At 38.2% G+C, this 13,858-nt stretch overlaps 3 protein-coding genes and 1 long non-coding RNA gene across 5 annotated transcripts in view; 2 read left to right on the top strand and 2 right to left on the bottom strand.

Moving 5' to 3' along the window:
* The window catches only part of LOC129727275 (dual specificity protein phosphatase 3), a 150,013-nt gene that overhangs the window by 55,874 nt on the left and 80,281 nt on the right, over positions 1 to 13,858 (top strand). The window lies entirely within an intron of this gene.
* Positions 6,248 to 6,674, bottom strand: LOC129727278 (uncharacterized). The gene is made up of 2 exons (XR_008728514.1): positions 6,564 to 6,674; positions 6,248 to 6,445 (listed from the first exon to the last, which is right to left on the bottom strand). It is a non-coding gene; the product is annotated as an uncharacterized LOC129727278 (long non-coding RNA).
* LOC129733259 (uncharacterized) lies at positions 7,257 to 9,005 on the bottom strand. The gene has a single exon (XM_055694986.1). It carries the CDS (start codon positions 9,003 to 9,005, stop codon positions 7,257 to 7,259), a length of 1,749 nt encoding a protein of 582 aa, XP_055550961.1.
* LOC129733258 (uncharacterized) lies at positions 9,194 to 10,525 on the top strand. Its single transcript, XM_055694985.1, has one exon. It carries the CDS (start codon positions 9,194 to 9,196, stop codon positions 10,523 to 10,525), a length of 1,332 nt encoding a protein of 443 aa, XP_055550960.1.

Below are 13,858 nucleotides of genomic sequence, written 5' to 3'. Positions count from 1 at the left end.
AGAGGTGAATGCCGCTTAGTTCTTAGCCGACTCAGTAAAGGGTCGTGATCGTCTTGTTCAGTATTTAACTGACAAGATGTACAAATTTTTTACATATGACACCAAGAACGCCAAGCCGTTCAAGGTTGTCTTGAAAGGTCTCACCAACGATCAAACCGTTGATGAGATCAAACTTACTTTAACAGAATTACTTGGCATAGCCCCTACCCAAGTAATTCTAATGAAACAAAAATCACGAGGCGAAAACAGTCAGAGAACTGGAATTTCCCTTGTTAATTATTTAATTCATTTTAACCGCAATGTGGTTAACAACTTAAATTTTTTTGAAAAAGCACATGCTTTGTATAATGTGCGTGTAAAGTGGGAAACTTATAGGAATTATGGCGGAGGTGAAAAGCATATCACCCAATGCCGTACTTGCCAACGTTATGGCCATGGTTCCAAATTCTGTAACATGGACCAAAAATTTCTGAATTGTGGAGACTCTTCTCACAAAAAGGACACATGTCCTGTGAAAGAGAGTAAAAATTTTCGCTGTGCGAATTGTAACGGCAACCATATGTCAAATTTTTATCAATGCCCAGTCCGTTTAGCAATTGTTAAGGCAAGGCAAGGTAAACAACATTAAATTTCTCAATTAAAACCAACTTCAAAACAAAATTCTCCAAGCGTACCAGTGACGCATAGTTTACCTACTCCTTTGCATACCCGTTTAACATATGCACAGGTTACAGGTAGTTCGAACATTATACCGCCTAGTGTTGGTAGTTCGAAAATGACCGTTAATATGGGTAAGCAAAACACGCTAGAAAATAATTGTACACCTATTACTCCAGCTAATATTGCTGCCAAAAATATTTTTTCTAATGTCAACTGCCAGGCAGGTAAACTTTCTTTTTTGCAACAGGCAATGTTCGATCTTATGAACGCCATGTTGCAGGCAAAATGTTTGAAGCCATTCAAATAGGCACAAATTTTACTATTAAAATTGTTTCTAATTTAAAATTTAGCAATGATTTTAAATAAAACAATTAAAATATTAAATTGGAATGCTCGCTCATTGAAGGCCAATGAGAATGAGCTTTTTAATTTTTCAACAGTATATAATGTGCATATTGCAATTATTACTAAAACATTTTTGAAACCTAACATGAAATTAAAATTTGATCCCAATTACGTGGTTCATAGATATGATAGGATTCAGGGTTCCGGCGGTGGAGTTGCAATTGTTATTCATCGCCGAATCAAACATCGTGCTCTTCCCCATCTTGAGACGAAAGTTATTGAAACTTTGGGAATTGAAGTTCAAACTGAACTTGGGATTTTATTTATTGCCGCAGCATATTTACCATTTCAATGCACACGCGAGCTCAAAAATTATTTTGAAGGTGATTTACAAAAACTCACCAGAAATCGTTCGAAATTTTTCATAATCGGCGATTTTAACGCTAAACATCGTTCATGGAATAATTCTCAAAGTAATTCCAATGGCAAAATTTTATTCAATGATTGTTCTTCAGGATACTATTCTATTTTGTCTCCGAATAGTCCTACATGCTTTTCTTCTGTAAGAAACCCTTCAACAATTGATTTGGTGCTACAGATCAAAGTCATGTATGTAGTGATTTGATCACACATGCTGACTTTGATTCTGACCATCTTCCAATAACTTTTTCTTTATCACATGAATCAGTTTTAAACCCTATGAGCTCTGTTTTTAATTATAACAAGGCTAATTGGGGAAGATACAAAACTCATATTGAGAGAAATTTCAATAATGAGCTTGATTTGCAAAACGAAGTGAATATTGATTCCGCATTGGAAGCATTAAAATGTGCAATTGTTGATGCCAGGAATTATTCTGTTCCAAAGGCTCAAGTGAAATTTGATACACCAATAATTGACGAAAATCTGCAACTTCTAATTCGTTTGAAAAATGTCCACAGACGTCAATATCAACGTTCTCGTGACCCTGTTTTTAAAACTATTTATAAAGATTTACAGAAAGAGATTAAACATAGATTTACTCTTCTGAGAAATCAAAATTTTGAGACTAAAGTTGAAAAATTGAAACCATATTCAAAACCATTTTGGAAGCTGTCGAAGATTCTTAAGAAACCTTCAAAGCCTATTCCAGTTTTAAAAGATGGTGAACGTTTTCTTGTATCCAATGAACAAAAGGCTCAAAGACTTGCTCAGCAGTTTGAGAGTGTTCATAACTCAAATTTGAATTTTGTGAGTCCAATTGAAAATGAAGTCACACGTCAATTTGATTTAATTTCTTCCCAGAATTTTTTACTTGCAGAAATAATTGAAACTAACTTGAATGAGATTAAATCAATTATTAAAAATTTCAAAAATATGAAAGCACCTGGTGACGATGGAATCTTTAATATACTAATCAAACATCTCCCTGAGAGCACAATGGAAATTTTAGTGAAAATTTTCAATTGCTGCTTCAAAATTGCATATTTTCCCAAATTATGGAAAAATGCAAAAATTACTCCCATTTTAAAGCCGGATAAGAACCCAGCTGAAGTTTCAAGTTATCGACCAATCAGTTTGCTTTCTTCAATAAGTAAACTGTTTGAGAGAGTTATTCTTAACAGAATGATGTCACACATCAACGAAAATTCAATTTTTGCAAATGAACAGTTTGGATTTCGCCATGGGCATTCCACAACTCATCAATTGCTCAGAGTTACTAATATGATACGAGCTAACAAATCTGAAGGTTATTCCACTGGAGCTGCTCTTTTAGTCATTGAAAAAGCATTCGACAGTGTTTGGCATAAAGGTTTGATTGCGAAATTGCAAACTTTTAATTTTCCAATTTTCCTAATCAAAATTTTAAAAAATTATCTTACTGATCGAACTCTGCAGGTTGTCTATCAGAATTCAAAATCTGATAGATTTCCTGTCAGAGCAGGTGTACCTGAAGGTTCAGTCTTGGGTCCAGTCCTGTACAACATATTCACTTCAGATCTTCCTGATTTGCCTCCAGGATGCACAAAGTCATTGTTCTGCGATGACACAAGCATTTCCGTAAAAGGAAAAAGTCTTCGTGTTATATGCAGTCGATTGCAGAAAAGTTTAGATATTTTTTCTTCCTACTTGCAAAAGTGGAAAATCTGTCCCAATGCTTCTAAAACTCAAATGATAATTTTTCCGCATAAGCCTAGGGCTTCTTTCCTCAAACCAAACAATAATCACGTTGTCAAGATGAATGGGGTTATTTTAAGTTGGTCCGACAAGGTTAAGTACTTGGGACTAATTTATGATAAAAAACTTATTTTCAAAGAGCACATTGAGAGTATACAAGCCAAGTGCATCAAATATACGAGATGTTTATATCCTCTCATTAACAGGAATTCTAAACTTTGTTTAAAGAACAAACTTTTGATTTACAAACAAATTTTTAGACCAGCAATGCTTTATGCTGTACCGATCTGGTCAAGTTGCTGTTCAACAAGGAAGAAAACGCTCCAAAAGATTCAGAATAAAATTCTGAAAATGATTTTGAAGCGTCCTCCTTGGTTTGGTACACTCGAATTACATAGACTTACTGGTGTTGAACCATTAGAAGCTATGTCAAATAAAATTATTATTTTTTTTATTATTATTTTATATTTTTTATCGCCGTCTTTGGCAAAGTTTTCCAAAATAACATAAAAAAAAACTTTGCTGCAGACACTAGGTAACTATTTCTCAATCTTACTGAGCTATCTGATTATGTTCAATGATGTTTTAAAAAAAAGTTTTTGCCGTTAAAATTAATATTTTATACCACTATACCTCTGGTATTCTCACTGAACTTTTAAAACAACATCAGACCTTTATTTTCTATATGTTACAGCAGACTTTTATTTACGATAATAAGGTTTCTATCAATTTTTCCTGCCAAAAAATTAACTTTTGACAAGTAATTTTCGATTTTCTGCCGTTTCTCAACACATCCCACGGCAAGATTACCACCAATTGAATTATCCATGTGCTCTGCACACACGACAGTTGAAATTTCTTGCAGAAACTTATGAAATCATGAAACAAAACAACTTTAACGTAAGTTCCTTTTTGTCACGTTGATCAATAGCGGATCTTTGTTGGAAAAAACATAGCAAGCTTTGCATTTTTACGTTGTGATGCATCTTTTGAAGTATTATCAATGCATGTAAACAATAGCTAATTATTATTATTGTGGTCCCCGTGGTTCTGTGGATAGCGATGTCGGTCGGCTAGCTCTCCCACACGGTTGTGATATCGGGTTCGATTCCCGATCAGGTCGAGTATCTTTTCGAGTTGGAAATTTTCTCGACTCAGCACTGGGGCACGGTGTATCGTTGTACTTATCCTACACATGCAAAATGTGCCAAAAACAATATCGATAACGAATTCTCTCAACTAATCTAGTTGATCGAGACCGCATAAGCCTCCCAGGCTTGCGTGCGATATTGTTGTTGTTGTTGTAATAGCTAATTATTATTGTTGCCTACTGAAGATAAATTAAATGAGCGGTGCACCTATTCGGAAACATTTGAGCTGAAATTTGAATTTTCAAAAACCACGTGTTTAAATGCATCGATTATAATTCAAAAGATGCATCAAAACGCAAAAATGCAAGCTTGCTATGTTTTTTCCTACAAAGATCCACTGTTGATCAACATGGCATGAATGAACTTACGTTAAAGTTGTTTTGTTCCATGATTTTATAAGTTTCTGCAAATTTCTGCAAGAAATTTTAACTACCGTGTGTGCACAGCACATGGACAATTCAATCGGTGCTAATCTTGCCGTGGGATGTGTTGGGAAACGGCAGAAAATCGAAAATTACTTGTCAAAAGTTAATTTTTTGGAAGGAAAAATTTATAGAAACCTTATTATCGTAAATAAAAGTCTGCTATAACATATTGAAAATAAAGGTCTGATGTTGTTTTAAAAGTTCAGTGAGAATACCGGATGTATAGTGGTATAAAATATTAATTTTAACGGCAAAAACTTTTTTTTAAAACATCATTGAACATAATCAAATTGCTCAGTAAGATTGAGAAATAGCTACCTAGTGTCTTTAGCAAAGTTTTTTGTTATGTTATTTTGGAAAACTTTGCCAAAGACGGCGATAAAAAATATTGATTTTTAGAGAAAATATTCTTTTTATCTCACTTGTAGGGGGATTCATCACGGATCTGTCAAAGTCCAATGAAAGGTCTTGTTTTACTCTAAAACTTTCCGGAAGACACTATTGCTCTAAAATGTAACGTTTACGAGAAAATGACTTTTGACCAGCTTTTTTCATTTCTGAACCACAGTGCGACATGCAGGCCCGGATTTGAGGGGGGAAAATGCCCCGGGCCTCCCGATTCAAGGGGCCCCCCTAGTCCTTAGGCTACCTTTTTTTTTTGCTCGTCACCTTCCAGAACGTTACCTTTGTTTGTTTTTAGAAAAGAGGGCCTCACAAACAAACCGTCTAAATCCGGCCCTGCCGACATGGTCTGATATCCAACTAGCATGTTACTGACACATATTTCTCATCTATTATCGGTGTCTCGCTGATAAATAAATTATTTAATCGTCTTAAGCCTGTAGTACACTCTTTGTCTAATGGTCAAATATTTGACCTTCTGACATAATGGTCAAATTTATTTGACATCATGGTTGTTGTTTGCCCGTGTTTGCCCCATGTTAAAATCGGAGAGTGACAAATAATTATCTTTGACCAAAATTTTTATCTGTCAAAGAGAGACAAATATTTGACGCTCGGTCAAAGAGTGTACTACAGGCTTTAGAACCATGAACTCAATCTCTTCTGTGATTTATGAATGATTCCAAGGGTAATTAGAGGTGCCAGATGTACTGAATCAAGTCACAAAACTGACGGCTTTCCCGGTGGTATTTGAAATATGCTCCGGTGTGGTCAATGTGATACTGGATTCAATGAAACTAGGTAATAATATGATTTAAAGTCACTACACTTTTCACTTTTTATTCACTTTCACTATTTAATTCTATCACGTTTCACTTTTCACTTGCAAATACGTATATCGGCACTGACATAGTGCCTTCGTCAGTGCTTATTTGGACTGTGGAGAAAATAGCGAAACCCCAAGAATTTTATACCTAATTAGGTAAACGACTGGGGCAAATTTTAACTCAGAAAACGTAAACAACTTGAGTTAGGTATAGAAATGTGCGGCCTGGTGATCCATACCTTGTCGGGGAGTTTTCGGTAGAAATTTAAAAAGCCAAGAGAAATGATTACCCTGATCTCTGTTAAGGAGGGTAGCTGGGTTTTGTTTGAAAATTTCTAAACTTTCTGCGACATCTAATTTCCAAGGGGATGTTACTGATCGAACTAGACTAATGTTGTCGGTAGTCATAGCGTGATCTTCATGAAATATATGTTCGGCTATTTTGGATCTGAAATGGTGAGTTATTCCTTTTTCTGAGTCTTTCTTAGCCTTTACAAGTTCTGAAGTATGTTCCTTAAACCGGATGTCTAAATTTCTTTTTGTTTGGCCAATGTAAACTTTATCACAATGTGGACATGCAACTTTATAAACACCAACCCTATGTAATTTGTCAATAGTGTCTTTAGTAGACCCCAACTTTGTTTTCATTTGATTATTTCTACTACTGTAGATAATATCGATACCAAATTTTCTAAATTTTTTACGAAGTTGATGAGTGAAACTGACGTCATATTCAACCACTACTCTTTTTCGATCTTCTGTTAGCGGAGTGAGTGTTGTGTGAGATTTCCTATGTTGGATTCGTTTCTTTTTGTCATAAATGGCTTGTATGGTTCTTCTATTATGTCCATTCTGCTCACCAATATCAAAAATATGTTCCATTTCGTTTTTCTTACCTTCATTACTGAGAGGCAAAGATTCCATACGGTGGATCATATGGTGGAAAGAAGCCATTGTATGCTGGGAGCTTAGTATGTGTGGGTCTCCTAAAGATTTCGAATTCAAAGTGGTTGGAGTTTTTAACAACGACTACATCTAAAAATGGAAGCATGTTGTTTTGTTCAATTTCCAAAGTAAACTGGATATTTTTATGAATATCATTCAAACACTCACGGAACGCGACGAGAGACAGGACACAACACTTATTGTTCTTACAAAACATAAAAAAGGAATTTGATTTACCTTTTTAGTCGACCGGTTTCGGGCAGCGATCTTGCCCATCAGCTGGACGATGTCCGACTAGTTGCGCATAGTAGTTGTTGTCTTCTATATATCACAATTTCACCACTGTTACAGCTTTGTCAGGTGGAAGAGCGAAGAGAGTATTGGGGGATCATCCTCATTCATTAATGGATTGTCGGCGGTGGTGATGTACATTGATTCCCATGCGTTTAGGTTCGATGTTTTTCGTACATTTTTTAATAATTTTGCATTTTCCCAGTCGATGGCATGGTTTTGGGATATGGTGTGTGCTGCCACGCTCGATTCATTAGCCCGATCGTTGTCAACTGCATTCTTATGCTCTCGCAGTCGCACTTTTAATTTCCGTCGTGTTTGGCCAATGTAAACCGCGGAGCAGTTTTTGCAGGGGATTTGGTAGACACCTGATTTTTCCTCCGGGGGTACTTTGTCTTTTGAATTGCACAACAGATCTTTCAAGGTGTTTTCACTTTTGTAAACAGCATAGAAATCATGTTTCTGTAGTACGGATTGGACGGGATTGGTTATTTTTGGGTAAAATGGAAGACTGATTCTATGCTGTTCTTCTTTTTCCGGTTTTAGTGTTGTGCAATTTAGCCTGTGTTTTTTCCGTTGATGTTTACGGAGAATTTTGTTTACAAAGTCTTTGTCATACCCATTCAACTCAGCAGCTTTATGTATCCTGTTTCTCTCGGTTTCAAAATCTTTTCTGTCCATCGGTATGTTGTATAGGCGGTGTGCCATAGAATGGAATGCTGCTTGCTTCTGGGCGCCGTAATGGTTAGAGTCGGATGTTATGTATCTGTCTGTGGCTGTTGGTTTTCGGTATATTGAGAACTTCAGTGTGTTATCTCCGTTTCTCTTTATCGTCAGATCCAAGAATGGCAGTGACCCATCGGTTTCTTTCTCTACCGTAAACTTTATCGTTCTGTGACGGGAGTTCAACAACTCGAGTGTTTGTATAAGATAGCGTTCTTTCACGACTGCAAAAATATCGTCCACATAGCGTTTCCACACTCGAGGGAAGTATTTCTCGGTCGATAGTGCCACCTCAAAGTCACTCATAAAAAGGTCTGCCAAAAGTGGGGATAACTTGTTGCCCATACTGAGCCCAAATACTTGCCTGTAAAACCTCCCCCTGAACGAAAAGAAGTTTTGGTTCATACAGGTTTCGGTAATCAGCAAATATGCTTCGATGTGATTGGGTGGTGCTTTCTTGCGTTCTAGGTGTCTGCGCAAGCTGTTCAATGCATCAGTCACTGGAACGCTGGGGAACAGAGCAGTGACATCAAATGAAACTAGAGCTTCACCTCTTCTTATCTCTACATCTTTTAGATAATCCACCAGTTCTACGGAGTTTTTAACGCTCATACCATGTGTTACGGGGTAATTTTTCATTTCGTCCACCACCCATGCAGCCATTTTTTCCGTCGGTGTGCAAATGTTTGACGATATAGGACGCATCGCCAGTGGACTTTTATGGATTTTTGGCAGGCAATACAAGGACGCAACTTTCAGGTTGGGGACATGAAACTTACGTTCTAATTTATCCTCTCCCATCAGACGCGCAACCTTTTGCCGAACAGTGTTAGCTTCTTCTGTCATTGTATTGAGTGGATCTTTGGGTTTCCCGTTTTTAAACTTGTACTCTTCGTACGGGCCAGCAGCGATCATATCTAAAACACGAGCATCGTAATCTTGTTTATCCATGATCACCACTGCATTCCCCTTATCCGCACGAGAGTATACAACATCACGGGCCTTAAGCTGGCGTATTGTACACCACGCATCAAAACTCAGCTGTTTATCGTCCTTCTGTGCGCGTGTTACATTCGACATACAACGTTCAACATCATGACGAATTGCTGATTTAGATGCGAAACTGTTGTACTGAATGGCACTTTCAATATTGTTTACGGTATCGGCAACAGGGGGGCACGAAGGGGAAACAGCAAAATTCAATCCCTTGTTCAAGTCCACTGGCGATGCGTCCTATATCGTCAAACATTTGCACACCGACGGAAAAAATGGCTGCATGGGTGGTGGACGAAATGAAAAATTACCCCGTAACACATGGTATGAGCGTTAAAAACTCCGTAGAACTGGTGGATTATCTAAAAGATGTAGAGATAAGAAGAGGTGAAGCTCTAGTTTCATTTGATGTCACTGCTCTGTTCCCCAGCGTTCCAGTGACTGATGCATTGAACAGCTTGCGCAGACACCTAGAACGCAAGAAAGCACCACCCAATCACATCGAAGCATATTTGCTGATTACCGAAACCTGTATGAACCAAAACTTCTTTTCGTTCAGGGGGAGGTTTTACAGGCAAGTATTTGGGCTCAGTATGGGCAACAAGTTATCCCCACTTTTGGCAGACCTTTTTATGAGTGACTTTGAGGTGGCACTATCGACCGAGAAATACTTCCCTCGAGTGTGGAAACGCTATGTGGACGATATTTTTGCAGTCGTGAAAGAACGCTATCTTATACAAACACTCGAGTTGTTGAACTCCCGTCACAGAACGATAAAGTTTACGGTAGAGAAAGAAACCGATGGGTCACTGCCATTCTTGGATCTGACGATAAAGAGAAACGGAGATAACACACTGAAGTTCTCAATATACCGAAAACCAACAGCCACAGACAGATACATAACATCCGACTCTAACCATTACGGCGCCCAGAAGCAAGCAGCATTCCATTCTATGGCACACCGCCTATACAACATACCGATGGACAGAAAAGATTTTGAAACCGAGAGAAACAGGATACATAAAGCTGCTGAGTTGAATGGGTATGACAAAGACTTTGTAAACAAAATTCTCCGTAAACATCAACGGAAAAAACACAGGCTAAATTGCACAACACTAAAACCGGAAAAAGAAGAACAGCATAGAATCAGTCTTCCATTTTACCCAAAAATAACCAATCCCGTCCAATCCGTACTACAGAAACATGATTTCTATGCTGTTTACAAAAGTGAAAACACCTTGAAAGATCTGTTGTGCAATTCAAAAGACAAAGTACCCCCGGAGGAAAAATCAGGTGTCTACCAAATCCCCTGCAAAAACTGCTCCGCGGTTTACATTGGCCAAACACGACGGAAATTAAAAGTGCGACTGCGAGAGCATAAGAATGCAGTTGACAACGATCGGGCTAATGAATCGAGCGTGGCAGCACACACCATATCCCAAAACCATGCCATCGACTGGGAAAATGCAAAATTATTAAAAAATGTACGAAAAACATCGAACCTAAACGCATGGGAATCAATGTACATCACCACCGCCGACAATCCATTAATGAATGAGGATGATCCCCCAATACTCTCTTCGCTCTTCCACCTGACAAAGCTGTAACAGTGGTGAAATTGTGATATATAGAAGACAACAACTACTATGCGCAACTAGTCGGACATCGTCCAGCTGATGGGCAAGATCGCTGCCCGAAACCGGTCGACTAAAAAGGTAAATCAAATTCCTTTTTTATGTTTTGTAAGAACAATAAGTGTTGTGTCCTGTCTCTCGTCGCGTTCCGTGAGTGTTATCGGGGTTCTTACGTTGGCACAAACCAATGAATATTGTATCATTCAAAATTCCCAAAAAACTTTCCAAGTCCCCCTGTTGTAAAATACAAAAAATATCATCAACATATCTGGTCTGTTAAGCAGTCCTTTTCATTCAGGTTATTTTCCAAATGTGCCATAAAAAGCTCACATAAGAAAGGTGAAAGAGGATTCTCCAGCGGTGCTCCTTTTGTTTGTTTGTAAAATTTCCCACGAAATGAAAAATAATTGTCTTCCATGCAAAGTCGAGTTAACTTCAAGTAACTGCGTACTTTAGTTTTCCAAGGGTTGTCACATTGTTGTGAAAGAAGCCAATCTTCCAAAAGATTTATAGCTTCTTCCACTGGAACACTCGGAAAAAGTGCTGTGACATCAAAAGAAACCATTATCTCGCCAGTGTTGATGCCCCCCGATGATTTTAAATTTTCAACAAAAACTCCTGTGCTCTTAACAGATCGACTAGGAAATTTTTTCGGCATTGATTGAAATTCCTTGACTAACCATTTGGACAATTTTTCTGTTGGTGCCTCCACCGCAGAAACGATTTCTCTCATTTCATTACCAGGTTTATGTACTTTAAGGAGACCCCTTATTCTAGGAAGAGAAGGGTTCGAAACACGAAGAGTTTTCAAAGCGTCACCAAAAATAGGTTGGCATTCTTTGATAGTTTTTTCAAAGTTTTTCACCATGTTGGTAAGGGGGTTGACTCTCTGTTGCCTGTATGGGCCATTATTAATTTTCTCCAGCATTTGTTGATCGTAATCATTTTTGTTCAAAATAACAATTTTATTCCCCTTATCAGCTTTTAAATAAAAGACAGGTTTATTACATAATTCTTTGGTTGTCTGTAAGTCTGTGCTATTATTTACAAGACGTGGACATTTTTTTAAACTATCCAAGAAGGATGTGCGCACTTCACTAATTTGTGCGGTGGAAAAATTGCAACTGCCCATCCCACTTTCAATATCAATGATTGCCTATTCAACATTTGGTTTAGAAGAAACAGCAAAGTTGAGGCCTTTGTTCAAAAGATTTTGTTGCTGTTGTGAGAATTCACACGAAGATCGATTGACCACAAAATTTTCTATATATTTTATCTTAGTTGTCATTTTACTACTCTTATTTCGTAAAAACAACTGGTTAATCTTTTTTGCACCCAATTTTCGTTTTCTTTCCCCCTCACACTGCTCTGCAACTTTTACTTTGGTAAGGAATTCTGGGAACCCAAAAGGAAACTCTTTGGCCAGTTTTAAATGAAGGGAGTAGCACTCTAAAGTGACTGAATTTAATTTACTATAAAGAAGTTTAATACTATTTTTTATCCATTCCAATTCCATCTTCTTGATGAGAAAAGGAGGAGTTAAAGTTCTAATTTTAATCTCATGACTTTTGGGAGTCAGTCGATATTTGACACATTGCTTTAGAAAAGCTATGTCTTTATGAATTCTTGCTATTTTCTTCCTCAACCCCAAAAACTTATTTGGCTCAAAAGGCCTGGATGCCATGTTCAAATTTATTCACTTTGATGGCTTTGGAAACAGTGTGTGGCGGCCGGATTGGCTACTGGGAAGCAGAATAGTAGCAGGTATGGAAAAGAACTGGCCACGAATCCAAACGAGAACCGAATACTAAGACGAAATGAGAAGTACCAGAGACAGAGAAACATAAACGGCAGTCGGAGTAGAATAGATGAGGGGGATCGATTTGACTTGGACCAAGAGCGAATAAGGCGAACTCCACAGCTCGAAATAACACGATCCTGCGCAGAGAAGCGTACGATTGGTATTTTTGCTGTCGGTGGTACACCCGACATCACCATATGGACATGCGAAAACCATGAGAGATGTGACCAGGATAAGAGAGGGTGGGGGGGGGCGTTGTAGGGGACACCAGCATTCCTTCAACTGAAGAAGTTCTCATCGCTTCAAAGACCCATTCGTGAAGTTGTGTGAGGTGAGGATTCACATGGATACCTGCCCACAGATTAAATAAAAAAAATGACTCCGAATTCGATGCTCTACTAGACTCTTGGGCAAAGGTTTGCGTAACAAGCAGGTATTGCGGAGCAAAACGGTTTAAGGATGCAGCGAAGCCCTCTCAACGAACTCTTAGTATGCATTCAATTACCGATAGTATTCCTGGGTGTTACCATAGTAGTTCCAACACTAGAACTTATTCTGGGGTACAACTTCTGGAATTCTTTTGGAATAGAACCGACCACTTGACGACAATGACTACAGAAACGTAGTTGGAAGGATACACCATTGATTTTAAATTGCTGCCAATGGAAATACTTTCAACGCTAAAAATCACTGAACCAGATGCAACACTCGATATTCCAGCGCTGAAACTACCTGAACCTCCAGAGACGGTAGAAACTGACCACGAACTGACAAAAAATGAACGAAAGGAGTAGGTGGGAGCGATAAGACGATTGCTACGCACGACAGCAAAACAACGTCATTGATACAACACGAGCTTATTTTGAGTAAAGAAGCAAACCGAGGCGACAGTCGTGGTACCGTTGTTCACCGGCTATACAAGCGGTCATGGAGGCGGAAATTTAACGGTATAAAAATATGGACGCGATCGAAGAATGTTATAGCGCTCTAGTACCGGTGCAGAAATCGAACGGTAAACTACGAGCCTGTCTAGACTTTTGTAAAATAATTTCTTGGGCGACGAAAGACTCCAATTCAAAATTTAGGGGCAATCTTTCATCGATTAGGGGAGGTGAAATATAACTCAATGATAAACTTCAAGGATGCCTATTTCCAGATCCATCTCAAGAAGGAATCTCGGGCAAATGTGGTCGGATTCGATCTTGAACCTGCCGTCTTTGTGTTTTTGGACAATATTGTAATCGCTACAAAAGCACTTAGTGAACACAAGTAGCTGACCGATTAGCGAAGGTGGGATTGACCATTTTGCCAGACAAAAGTCAACGTGTGTATTCAGCAACAACTGGCAGTCCTGTAGGAAATGTTTTTGCAAGATAATCTGTGAAGCTAGGAAAGCTATCAAAAAACGGATGCCTACACTGGTGATTGGGCAATCGTCCAATCTCCGGAAGTGTTATCAACTAATATCATTACGGAAAGTATGATAATAAATTTAAAACGTAATT

Source organism: Wyeomyia smithii, chromosome 3, assembly GCF_029784165.1.
Source record: "Wyeomyia smithii strain HCP4-BCI-WySm-NY-G18 chromosome 3, ASM2978416v1, whole genome shotgun sequence".
Lineage (NCBI taxonomy): Eukaryota > Metazoa > Arthropoda > Insecta > Diptera > Culicidae > Wyeomyia > Wyeomyia smithii.
This window is presented reverse-complemented; position numbering and strand designations above follow the sequence as displayed.